Raw genomic sequence first — 13,914 nt, 5'->3', positions numbered from 1 at the left:
TTTCCACTGTATTTTCCATGTTATTAGCATGCTTTTAGATATAATAATAAACGATGAAATCTTACTAACAATCTTCTTCTTTGTTTAACGTGCTTTTTTCCCATTTTTCATATGGGGTAAGCACGATGCCTTCTTTGAAGGGCTTTTGATTTAGCGTTGGGGTAGGCCGTAGCCTTGATCGGCTGCCCTGCCTGACATCGCTTAGACCCCTGTAACACGTATATGTATCGTGCCAAATCCCCAGCTCCCTTTCTCCCAGCAGCAAGGAGGCGTGAGTGGTTAGGCCGACAGTTCAAGACGTGTAAGGCGTCTGTTATGTTTTTAGAAGATGTTGGAGTGGCTTTGTTTGTGTGTGTATTTGTCTGTAACACCTATTTGCTTTCAGCAAACCTATCCGTTGATTACATACATAATCCTGGGGTGTCTACACGGATAGCAAAGTGTCTGCCCCTCTGACCGGCCGGCTGCGGATTTGAACCCGCAACACAGACTTCTTATGAAGTCCGAGTCTGCTGCTCTACCGACCGAGCCATTGAGGCTCTGATGAAATCTTACTAACAATCAGTTAGAAAAGTTGAGCACCTAAATGAAATTAACATTTGATAATCACTCCAGAATAATACGGGAATTATGTCTCCCTCTCAAACTTGAACTGGATCAAAGGAAGAATGTTACAAGTTTTTAAAATGGTAACACATCCCCACTGAAGAAAATTTCTGTAAATTTTTTTTTCAATTTAGTCTGCTGAGGTAATCTGCACCATGGCTGAACTTTCCTTTCTTGCTCTCCACTTGAAACTTGTAGCTCTGGAGGCTATGGCCCACCTCATGACCCTTGGATTGGCGCCTTTAATTAACGGGTGTGCCCAACTTACCAGTTCAGTGGAAAATGTAATGAGAAATTGGAAACTGTTTGATGATTAGATTGAATATGTTTACTCCTAAATGTAACCAAATCATGATGAATAAGTTTCGAATGGTTATGGTCTTAAATCTTCCTTCATTTACAACAAAAATAAACGTGACAAGAGCAGAGCCACATCTCCGATCATCCACCTCATGCCAAGGATCAGTAAATGACCTGATGCTGTCATTAAGGAGCAATAAACACTTTTCTTACATATGGTCAAATCTCTTGACTAAGCGTCCATCATATTCAAACAACAGGAGATCTATTTACAATGTTTTGAAATGGTTTACATCTCCCATATTTGCTTGTAGATGGTTTATCTCACCTTGATTATGCAGAGTTTTCTCTAAAGAGCACTTAAATTAAAAAATCAGCTTTACTTGTTGGCACATTTCCTAATTCGGGAATCCCAGATTGCTCTTTTAAAACTAAACTTACAACGAACTCGGAGATGTGGCAGCACAAGTTGTTGGCCGTGCCCACACCTCAACCTCATCCCTCATGGTAAAATAGACTGAGTATAGAAGATTTCACAATTCTGGGACCGTACTTGGGTACCAGCCCTGATAAGGTTTTTCCTGAAAGGAAGGGGTTTGGTTTGTATGAATACTGCAAAAATTCTCTCTTACTTTGTTGATGCACGAAGTCATCGAGAACTCTTAAGAATATCTGCTAGATCTAGAGACCCATTATTTGAAGTTATTTGAAGCTCTGTAGCATCTTTTAACTGGCTTGAAGTTCTGGTGAGGTGACCAGTAAGCCCAAACGAAGTTAGCAACCAGCGGACTGTAGTGCTAGTGTGGGGAAGGGAAAATTTATGACATAATTGTTTTGGGAGAAAACCTAAGGAAAAGAACGTAGAGAGTATTTGAGTTTATTGACGTATCTTAGAAAATCTGTGAAGAAACATTTTCGTGGTGCTGACTGTTGTTCAAAAGGTGAAGTGGCCAAATTCTTTCAATGGGTATATAGTACAAAATGATCACGAGAAATACTCATATCTAAAAGTGGTAGTTCCAAATTGTGTGGGTGCAAAAAAGGCTCAGTTTCTTGTCATACATGTCAAATTTGTGTGGGACATGATTAGCAAGTCAAGTCAGATAAAGTGATCCCACCAGAGGTTTTTCCACAAGATGTATATGTGTATTATTGCTGTTTGACCTTATATGATGCTACTAAATCAGTATTTAGCCGTATACTTTTGAGTTATTTATTCATATTCAGTTGTTCAGAGGAATAATTAGCCCCTTGAAAGTACTGCAGTAATTTTGAGACAGTTTCTGCTCTTATTACATCAGGATTAAAAAAACTTCTGTTTTGCAGGTGTTTGATCTTCTTTTTGGAAGTGCTGGCTATGCTGAGAAGGTTCAAGCTAACACGAATAGATTTAGGAGTCAAATGACGGATGCCGGCTTCACGATCGCTGGTGAAAACCATCCTATATGTCCTGTCATGCTGGGTGATGCTAGATTAGCTTCAAATTTTGCTGATGAAATGTTAGGTGAGTTTTTATGTTTTTTATATATTGAATTAAAATTTAATGAATGACCACACTTGTGTGTTGTGGGAAAACATGGGACCTCACGCTGCACAGGCCCTTTTGCTTTTCAACAGACCTATCAGTATTTAAATTTTCGTAAGGAGGCCTACACATTGTAATAAGTAAGTATTCAGCAAAGAAAAAAGTCACGTGTTGACCATGTGAGACGTCATTACAATCATTTGGATTTATTATGCACAAGTTCACTGGAAAAGACTTAACACTAACCAAACATATATGATACTTACAGCAACCCTTGCACAACTCTCACTGCATTCAAACACTCATCCACAATTAGATAAAAAAATGAACAGTTCTCACATTTGGTTAATTTTAAATCCACAAGAAATAAACTTGAATGTGGTTGTTAGAATAACTGTCTTGTTTCTGGAACATAAAGTATACAAGCTAACGTAGTGGACAAAAAACTATGCGAAGACACACTTACTCGGGGCAAATGGAAATCATGAACGTTATGCAGAACATTTTCACAGAATGTTCTCTACTACATTTCCCTGATAACCGATTTTTTACTTTTCCAAAACCGTGATTATCATACATGTTATCTTCACTACATGAATTCTGTGGTGTAGTAATTTAACTGTTAGAGTTACTTTTGAAGAAATTTACTTTCTTACTTCACTTTGCAAAACTACAGTATTATTATGTTGTTGAATATTTATAACTTTTTTCCAAAATAATAGCATGTTAGACAGTCGCTACTTTCCTTCAGAAATAATTTGATAACTCAAGAGCTGTCATAATAGTTTTATTTTCTCTGGAATGCCAACAATAATATAACGCACGCTGACACCTCGGAGTTGTGGATTTTGGTGGATGTCAAACGATTCTAAAGTCCACAACTCTCGATCCTTAACGGTTATCACATTAATGTCCACATATGGAAGCTGCAGTAAATTCACAATACTGTATTATTAAATAGCCCACAGTCGAGAAACCCTGTTTCGTTAATTCAAATGAAAACATATTAAATAGCCCACAGTCGAGAAACCGTTTCGTTAATTCAAATGAAAACTAACTCATATAGTAGCTTGCATGTTAAAAGATCACATACATTAAATCTCTCTCTCTCTCTCTCTATATATATATAAGATCACATATATTAAATCTATCTATATCTATATATATATATATATATATATATATATATATATATATATATATATTGTTACAGAAGTGATTCGGTGGATGAGGTTAATTATTAATTACTGTGAGTAATGCAGCCTTGCTATACTGAAGACCCCCCGTAATCCTATCAGTTAAGGCTGGAAATTACCCCAAAAGACAGACAATTAACTGAATTAGATTAGGTCACCAATTGGAACTGGGTTACTGAATATTTTGATTTACTACTGAGTAATAAATTAAGTATTCCCAGTGATCACCCACCCAGTCCAACACAAGGGATTTTACCAAGGGAATCTACATGAGCCAATTACAGCTCTCCAATTCATCCTCTTTTGGACATGGTAAAATCTCCCTTACGTTAACTTCTATGACGCAACGGTTGATAGCTCTAGTACCCCTCTCGTAAGTAGTTTTCTAGATTATTAAAGGCTGTTCCTCTTCCAAACAAAGGTATGATCAGGTCTCAAGGCTTGACAGAGAATTACTTATAATTGACCTCTCCCTAATTCTTAATTACTGCAAGGGGAATATCTTATACAATCTCACTAGGCAACACTAATTATACTTTGTATACTGTACTTCATATTACAGGAAATATGGTTCCACCAGGGTCTTTAGTCAATGGCTGAGAATGGGTGGGATTAAAAGAAAAGAAATACAGTGGGAGAAATAGCAAAGGAATGGTGAATAATGGTCATTCTCAGACTTACCTTAACGTAGGCTGCTTGCGCGCACTTTCAACGGAAGAAATAAGGAACCAATTATCATTTATTTAATTCAGGGCTACTATGCAAGTGGTTCCGCTGAAAGCTAGTACAAGCGGTCCCCAGTTATGGGTGATCTGGTTTTACGGCCGGTTATTGGTCTGATACCTGGTTATCGGCAGCCATAAGCACTGAAAATCACCTATTTCGGTTATCTGCAATTTTCGCTTATTGTCACACTGTCAGAACGGAACCCCCGCCTGTAATCACTAAAAAATAGGAAAAATCTTTACATTTTTAAAAAATCTGTTCATGGGCATTATAGAACTCTTAAAATGATGCCCAAATTATCTAAATACAGGCAGTCCCTGATTATTGGTGGCCTCGGTTATCAGTGATCCGATTTTATGGCACATGTCTATCAATGACAATAACTGGATTTTCAGCGCCGATAACCAAAGATCAGCACCAGTAAATGCTGATATTCATCAATTTTCGGTTATCAGCGATTTTCAGCTATCGTCACACTGTCAGGACTGGAACCTCTGCCGATAACCGGGGTCTGCCTGTACCATAAAAAATGAGGAAGATATGATTTGAAGGGAAAAAACTTACATGAGAAAATCAAGGTTTTCTGAGAATTAATAAAAAATACTTGTGAAGTGGCGAAGACTTTGAAACTTTATGGTTGTGTTGCCATATTCTACTGCTATTTTTCTGAGTGAATAATGTATTTTCAGTGCATACAGTAAACCCCTCTAAAAACAATTAGAACTGCCTATTTTGATAGTTTAAACACAAAAAAAAATCTGAAAATGCTTATACCTGAGTATTTTAATAATTTTACCATAAAAAGTGCATTTAGTCATGAAAATGATATGAAAATACAGAAAATGATATGAAAATACAGTAATTAATGAACATTTCTCAGTGAAAAATACCCCGAATGGGCGAATTTTCTGCAAATAATTTGTATATACATACCACAGAGAAATCCGCGAATAGGTGAGACCGCGAATACAGGGGGTTTACTGTACTTGATTTTCCAGTCAAAATCTACCTCTTCCCTTAAACAAGAAATAACAGCACAGCAATTACTTGAGCCTTGCAAGAAGCTTACTGGCTCCCAATTAAACAAAATAAGCATGCCCATTAGCTTTACTCGAGTGTAGTTGGAGAATACATTGCGTAGGCGAACACGATTCTGGAGCACATCTTGGGAACAAGTGAACACGTGGACAGACCAGTGTAATGGAGATGCCAGTGACTTGTTGTGACAGCTGTGCGAATATGACGTATAGACGAAGTAATCGTTGTAGGACAGGAGAGAGGGCCCTCCTGTCCTGAGTCCTTTATATTCCATCACTGTGCCAATGAGCATTATACTAGCCATGACCAACTATAAGAGAATTCTTTATGATTGGTTGGTCTGTCTTATGGACTTTTGGGGGACTAAAAGAGTGTAGCTCCTTTGAGGACGAACAATGGCTATGCTATCAAAATTATGTCACAAAACTGATTTCAGTCCATGAGTTTTTTTTATCAACTAGGAATTTTAATGTTTTGTATGAAGTATTAATGTCCATTTTTGTTTAATCAAACTTCTTGGTCTATCTCCTGAATTACATTTTTGTAAGATAATACAGTTTATCAAGTCAACATTTTATCTTTCATATTTCTCACATAAGTTGTATATTTTTTCTTGCAGAGAGGGGAATATATGTAATTGGCTTCAGTTATCCTGTTGTTCCTAAAGGGAAGGCCCGTATTCGAGTTCAGATCTCAGCATCTCACTCTTTTGATGAAATTGATCGGACTGTGGAAGCCTTCAGAACAGTTGGCAAGAAACTGGGCGTCATAAACTGAATAAACTGATGAGATCAAGCTTACTGTAATAACTTATTCATTCAATTTAGTTTCTAATTACAGTACATGTGATAAAAATAAATGGTGGATAGGAAAGTGCATAGGAAAATTGTAATTTGCAAAATTCAAAACTTCCCTTCAAGAGATGTTTGTGTTAATTAAGAAATCTGTAGAAATTGAAGTGTTCTTTTCTGCCCTTTCAAACCAATACCAGCTACATACAAGATTCAGTAGTGCTTGATTACTATGCAAGATTTTAGTTGTGTCCTTAGCCACTGATAAACATTCCGATTGTGGATCCCTATTGACTGTGTTTACTTCACCCAATCAGATACCATTTCTGACTGACAATCATACCACCAGGACTGACTTGCACTCCTCTTTGTACAGGTAGGTTAGGTATCAAAATTCAAATCATTGAAGCAAACAGCTACAAATATAGACCAGCATTACTTTTAATTGTGTTGTCTAGTATAATACCTTTATTACTATACTTTCTAAGTCATTACAATTATTGCTGGAAAGCATACTGGATTTATAAGTAAAATATCCTGATAAACTTTAAGGTATTTTCTACATTTAACACCCAATTTTTTAGAAAACTAAATGTATGTATAAAGTAAAATGAAAAATGTAAAATACTTTCTCCATCAATACTAACATTTCCTTACAGTACAAATTTAATAGTAATGGATTTCTCAACATTCAAGAAACACACCCCACAATTTTAACATTAAAAACACTAATAAATCATGTACTTTCATGCAAATGCAATAAAGACAAAACCATGAAATTGATAGTCTGCACTGGGTATACCGCTCTTCTTGCATTTCACCACAGTCTCTTAATACCAACTGTCACACTACTTGAAATTTTTATTCAATTTATTCATAATTTACTGATTATTTCCCTGGACTCTGTTTCATCCTGCAGTACTCGTATATATTTAGGGAACAACTATGCTTTTTAAATTATCTTCAGTTATTTAATCACAAAAAACACTATCAATTATTCTCACTTTTGAAGTTCAATAATTACTTTATGTGGTCTTAAAACTTATATAAAATCCAAGCACTCTCATGTGTTACATATAAAATCCAAGCACTCTCATGTGTTACAATTTCTTTATACTAGAGAGGTTTACACCAGATGACAGTCAAATTTCTGCACACATCTAATGAGGCATAAAAAAAAAAACTAGTACAAAAATAACCTTTAGAAATACTGTGTGAAGGACACTGTTACTAGTCCCTGCCCATGCCTCATGAAAATGCAATCAATAAATTATTGCTAAATATTTCTTGTTAATTTTAAACTGGCAATTTGGCCACTGGGAAGTGACTAAATACTAAATCAAGGAAACAAAACACTTCAGGTCAGTTATTAAATTCTCAATGTTAATCTACAAAAAACTTTTTTTCTAAAATGAATTTTATTGCATTATAATGTTTAACTACATCACTTTTCAATATAAGTGTGCATTACACAGTTTAAATGCTATCCAAGGGTCATCTCTGTTTATGATTGAGCTGTTTCATCATGCCTAACCATGAAGGTTACTTAGCAAACTGCATGTGTATAAAAACTACGATTACATTTCAAATTGTTACGACCTGCAACAACCCATACCCATGCATATTTTTTTACCTGAGTTACTGGTAAAAATCCTCTGCTTCAAATGAGGTATCAAACCACCAAATTATAATAAAATAGAGAAAAGCAAAATAGGTGAACAAAATTTTGGTACTTACCATACCTTGCCTGATGCAGATGTAGACATCGGTGATTCACACCCTTTCCCTTCTTGAATGATGTTTAGCACATTCACAGTAATTCCAGGATGAAGATACTGACACTTTTGCACTTATTCTCTTTAAAAAATAATATCATAATTGTCCAGAGTCCACTTGAAGAATCACAAAAAAATAATCGTCCAAAGTTCTTCAGAAATGCCTCCATAAGGTTACTAACGAAAGTAAGTTGAATACTGCAGGGCATCTTTACTATGATCATTTATTGTAGACTGATTAAACACCAAGCACCATTTCAGTATCTGACAACACATCAAGCTTTCACTGAGTAACATGCGTACACAGGTTATGAGTAGAAGACAACACTGCTGGAGCTGAAGCCTCTTAGGAATGTATTTTTCATGTGATATGAGACCCTTAAGGCAGATTTCCAATCATATAAAAAATACTGATTAATCATACTGAGCAAATATTGTAATGACAAAATATCAGTTGTGTGGTACATTCTCAGGGCCAAGTATTATCGTATGAGTTGATATAAGCAACTCCAATAAATATAATGCTCATATATAAAACTCCCAAAACAGTCAAGTTGATAAAGAGTAAAGTTAATAAAACAATGACGAGCATATAAAGTAGGCTATATAGATTCACAAACTGAGCTATGTGGGGCAAACTAAAAATATTTCATGACTAAGACAGTACCTGAATTTTCTTGGTGAAAAGGGGTTAGCAGCATATTTTTGTCAAACCAAGAAGCATTAATTCAATAGCCAAGAGACGCAATACCAAGAATAAATTACAGCAGTGCTTCCACTAACACCCAGGCTGTAAACTACAGTTATTATGAAAATTACTACTGTCTATTCTTTATCAATGTTTTCTTTATATATGTGAGTGCCCTTAGAGAACAAGCCAGAAGGACTTTTAACTTGCACAGCATGCTTCCAAAAGAGGAAAAAACTTTAGAACTATACAATAAAAAAGCAGATTTTAATGTTTATGCTAAACTAAAACCCATACTTCACAGAACTATAACAAAAGAACAAACTAATAAAAGCTGAAATAAATAAGCTGCAGAAAGTGAGCCTTCAGGCAAGGTGACAGGACACTTGACAAAACATTGTGGGAAAGCCATGGTACAGAGGATATGGCAGAGAAAAAGGTTTGATTGTGCTCATTATGTGGTAACCAACTATCAATAACAAATATGGAACTTTTGAGATTTCTCAGCTGCTCAAAACAACACCTCACAGATTCTAAACAAACTGTGAAGTAATCTTGTAAAGAAATGTTTAACACCCCTCCAAACTGTTCAATTCCTAAGGCATTCCAAGACAATGATAACCATTTCAGTTATATAGAAAATTAAATGTTTTTTTTGTCATTCCTTTTTACTGTAATTGCTCTATACATAATTGTAAAATTCCTCTTTACCTCTAGGAAGTGTTCATATATCAGATTTGAGAACATTCAATTCTAAATTTAAATTTTGTAATAAAAATGATCCCAATCCTAAAAATTTATCACTTCAAGAAAACAAAGTTAAAATTCGTTTAGTCTCTGTTTATAATGATTTGGTCATATAAGATATTCATCAAATATCCAAGCAGCATTCAAGTACAGCAAATTCAAAGATGATCATTACTTCTGTGATATTTCTTTCAAAATTAAGATATTAAATCTACAGTGAACTTAATGTTTTACTTTTCAACTGTCAATTTCTGTATTCTGTAAGGGTCATGTTGCATGTTACTGATATGAAAGGCGGGCATAGGACCAGCTATCATGGATATACAGTACTGTAATCAGGTTCTGATGCTTTTAGAGTTTCGCAAAACAAAAGATAACCAATTTATTCACATACACAATTTTTTTCAAACATTCTTTATAATTCAGTGGTGCTTTATCACTGAAAATGAAAGAATTACAGATAATACTGCATATAGACCTTCTAGGAGAAACTAAACTAATGGGATTCATATTTTCCTTTCAAGATAATGGCACCAAAAGCCAAAGGATATAGTGTACAGTATTTGAAATGAGCCCTGTTTATTACACAACTGAAGTCCCCTACTTTCTCATGCACTACTATGGATGAAATTGCATTTTCCTTTATGATTATTACTGATATGCAAAAAACTATGTGCAATTACTGTACAAAGGTATAATAAAGTTATGATACATCAACGGATGGCATGAAAATTGGTGCTATAAATAATAATGGACATACAGTAATTCACTGTTTAAATATACTCTTCTTTGGGTACATTACATGGCTACACCTTATTTGCTCTACACACACTAGGTGTAGGGAGGAATCCTTTACACATTTCTTACACAGCTACATAGAACAATTATCTATTGGTTGCTATTAAATCTTTTCAAACTTTATTGGTGAAGTCATATGCACAAAATGACATACAGAAAGATATTAATTCCATATCATCATACAATACTATCTACATGATATGCAGTCTTTTACAACTGCCTGCATTTGTTTTTTTAATATTTCTTTTATAAAGTATATGAGATAAAAGGTTAATACCAATTATCAGACTAATGACAGAAGCTGCAATAATTAACAACAAATAAATGTTTTTTTTAACAACCCAATGTACCCTAATGGCAACAAATAATAACATGTTTAACAACAATATTAAACTACACTTTCAAATCTTGTACAAAAGATTTTTATTTAGTTATTTACTCTAAAACAGTGTACACAGACAACATTTACATTAAAAGAAATACTACATATTAAATTTTTTTCCCAGAGTCTCAATGCTAATTTCATTAGTCTTTGTAGCACAACTTATTTACAATTTACCATCAACTCACCTTTTTCGTATACAAGAGCATAATTCACAGGGAAAATAAAAAACCTATGGAACATATTTCACAGAATAAGTATACATTATTAATGTTTTTTAAATTATAAATAAAACAACAAAACTTGAACATTACTTTATTTTTGGATACAGCTTTTAAAGAGTTTTACACTTACATTGGATAAATCTAAATTATGTACAGCTGAGAGGAATGTCATTAGCGCTCTTATTTAAAATGAGTTGTGTGTTTAAAATTTTGCCAGTGCCTAATAAACACATTCACATTGAATAAATTAAAGCTTATATATATGTATAATAACTCCCATTATGCAGTGCTACACACTTTTCTAAGGTTTTCAAGACTTGGAATATAATTTTGAGACTTAATCTTCATGTGCAAAGGAGCTTTATTTGCTTGTTCTGTATGGTTAGCAAAGACTTTCTATCCACTCTCACTACTGTAAATTGATCTATTGTAATATAATACCACGTCATGTGTCACAGCACTTTTAGGGATTCCAGCCGGCTCTCTTACAAGCAATATTTCTATACTTAGCAAGAAACAACATACCTGTACTGATTAGTTATTGTACAGAAAGATGGTAAAATAACCCAATGAGTAATGTGACAAAATAAGAGAGACATCTGCTGGTAATTTTTCATAATTCTTTTTCATTTACTTGACAAAAAGGACTGTATTTGTGCCTTACCAAAGTGGATTCAAACCAAGGTTCAAATGAAATGGAGATTTTCAAGTTCTATATTTTGTTGGCAAGGTTTTCAATTAAGAGTACTTCAACATGCTTAAAGGTATAAATTTTTTCTCATCAGTATCTTAAACAATTTTGAAGCAATTAATATACATACTTCATTTTCTAGCCATATACTCTTCACACTAACAAACACCAATGCTTATTACCACCTGCAATTCTGTGAAGTACTGAAAATGGTTTCTGAACTGAAATTTGATGCTGGCAACAATCCTCATTGCACAACAGGCTTAAAAACTCTGCAAAACCTGCAGGTAAATACTGTATAAACATTCATCATTCATACTCTGGCTTATTCATTTTGTGAATGTGGCCAATAGAAAATTTTTATATCTGTACATTTAATGGTGCAGCATACCAAAGAAATGAACTTATATAACAGCACTGGGGCTTAAAATTCATCATATATAATAAGACAAAAAAAAAAAGTAACAATACCCTAAAACTTTGAGAACTGATAAGCTGCGAGCACTATTCATAAATATGGACAACAAATTCTTAAAACAAAGAATATGTTCTTCAGGGTAAAGCTGATCCTATTCATGACAATTATAAAGATTCCACAGACAAATTGATAGGTACCTAATACTGAACTTATCCAAAATCCCTGATTAAAAAAAATTTCTAAAGTTTTTCTAATCATCACTGAAGAGCACTGAATTTCTTAACTTGAAAAGTTTTTAGGCTTAAACTTAAAAAAAATTAACCTCCTGCATCTAAATGGGCTAAATGATTCAAATGACTCAAAAATCCCATTTATTTTTTTCACTTTTCTCCTTTCACCCTTACAGAACATACCCATCATCATCTAATAATTCAGACATTAAATCTATCTATTTATACCAATCATGCCTATCTGAAAAAACTCCTAATACTGAATATCATATTAGCAATAGAGCAAAATTTTGTGATGAGATATGTTTAGGAATTTATATATTCTGGCATACCACATCAAGATTACAGGGACAATTTCTTAAGATCATTTGCTTATCACAGGTTTCTATACTTAAATTAGATTATGATGACATAAAAGCTTTATTTAATCTGACAATTTAACACGAGTCTTCAAAATATCTTTACGGTTGTGTTGTGTACACAAAAACAACAAAAAATTTCCTATTATGATTATGTTACTTATTAACATGTAGTAATGCATACCTAACAAGAAGTAAAGACTTTTGTTTCATAAAAAAAGCTATACAATATATAATTAACTGTACAATAATCAACAGATCAAGGCAAGTACACAAGACAGATAACAATTTTACACTGCATATGTTCTTAAAAGAATCAATTTAAGGTAAGAAAATATTTGCTACTTTGAAAATAAATCACTCACCTTCAGAGAACCAAGCTATGACAATCTAGCAAATGGCACCACTCTGGTGATTTGAGGAAAAACATAAAATATAAAAAATAAAGCTATAAAACAGTGGTTCATTCTGGTCTGGTGACAGAAAAGAACGTTTCTAAAGCTATAGCTTACAGTGGTCTCCTCTTTTAAAACTATAGATGATGAATATTCACATTGCCAGATTAAGAAATGGAAATGGATCTTTCCTCAAAAGTGAATGAATACAAACTATCTTATGAAAAAAGGATCAACATCACCAATATATAAATATATACAGGTCAGATAGTCATCTCGCTATATACTGCATTATCATGCCAAGTTCAGTATAGTCCAATGAAGAAAATATCTAACATCATCACTCTAATCAAAAACTGCTACTGACCATCTGATAGAGAAAGACGAGAAAGATAAGAAGTCGTGAGACAAAGGTATCCATAGAACCATTCTTCTTTCTCTTGCTCTAATTTATAACGGCCCCTCAATCAAACTTATCTTCATAGAGCAGTAGTACACCATTCGGTAGAAAAGGATGAACGCGATGAGGAAGGCCACTAAAAATTAATGAAAAATAGCTTATTCTCCAAGTCCGACAGAATTCTAGTGCCACTGTCTCCTGAGGGGAGGAGGGTGGGCACTATGATTATATATCTGTAGGTAAGTATGAACAAACTTTATTTTATCATTAAAATATCATTTTGTTCATGCAACTTACCTGTCAGATATATATATAGCTGAATCCCACCATTGGAGGTGGGAAGAGACAGAATAGGATTTAGGAAACAAATATATGTAGGCGATTGACGCCTTGGTTCCTTACTTGTTAGCATAGCTGACTTCGTGATTACAGATCACGAAGCCTGCTTCTTTTACTACAGTCTCCAGCAAGGTAGTGACCTATATAGCTGGTGAGTTCTAGATGATCTGTCCACGGGGCATGACCACAATGGGACTAGATCATAAGACCATACTGTAAGAGCAAAGGAGCAACGACCAACCACCTGCCGAGAGCATCAACAGGACCTGCGAAGGGACGCCAGATC

At 34.3% G+C, this 13,914-nt stretch overlaps 2 protein-coding genes across 5 annotated transcripts in view; one reads left to right on the top strand and one right to left on the bottom strand.

Moving 5' to 3' along the window:
• Gcat (Glycine C-acetyltransferase) overlaps window positions 1-11,955 on the top strand; it is a 98,136-nt gene extending 86,181 nt beyond the window's left edge. For 2 of the 3 annotated variants that reach the window (XM_067096005.1, XM_067096006.1), the window contains 2 exons: window positions 2,233-2,410; window positions 6,011-11,955. In XM_067096005.1, the coding sequence (XP_066952106.1) occupies window positions 2,233-2,410; window positions 6,011-6,168 (336 nt within the window). In that variant the 3' untranslated portion in view covers window positions 6,169-11,955. The remainder of the gene's footprint in view (window positions 1-2,232; window positions 2,411-6,010) is intronic. The other variant, XM_067096003.1, reaches the window with a different exon arrangement.
• The window catches only part of LOC136833765 (type 2 phosphatidylinositol 4,5-bisphosphate 4-phosphatase), a 78,981-nt gene continuing 75,941 nt past the window's right edge, over window positions 10,875-13,914 (bottom strand). For both annotated transcript variants that reach the window (XM_067096007.1, XM_067096008.1), the window contains exon 6: window positions 10,875-13,425. In XM_067096007.1, coding sequence (XP_066952108.1) covers window positions 13,340-13,425 — 86 coding nt within the window. In that variant the 3' untranslated portion in view covers window positions 10,875-13,339. The remainder of the gene's footprint in view (window positions 13,426-13,914) is intronic.

The sequence above is a fragment of the Macrobrachium rosenbergii genome, chromosome 52 (assembly GCF_040412425.1).
Source record: "Macrobrachium rosenbergii isolate ZJJX-2024 chromosome 52, ASM4041242v1, whole genome shotgun sequence".
Classification (NCBI taxonomy): Eukaryota; Metazoa; Arthropoda; class Malacostraca; order Decapoda; family Palaemonidae; genus Macrobrachium; species Macrobrachium rosenbergii.
The sequence above is the reverse complement of the archived record's forward strand: the minus strand, read 5'-3'. Positions and strand labels throughout refer to the sequence as shown.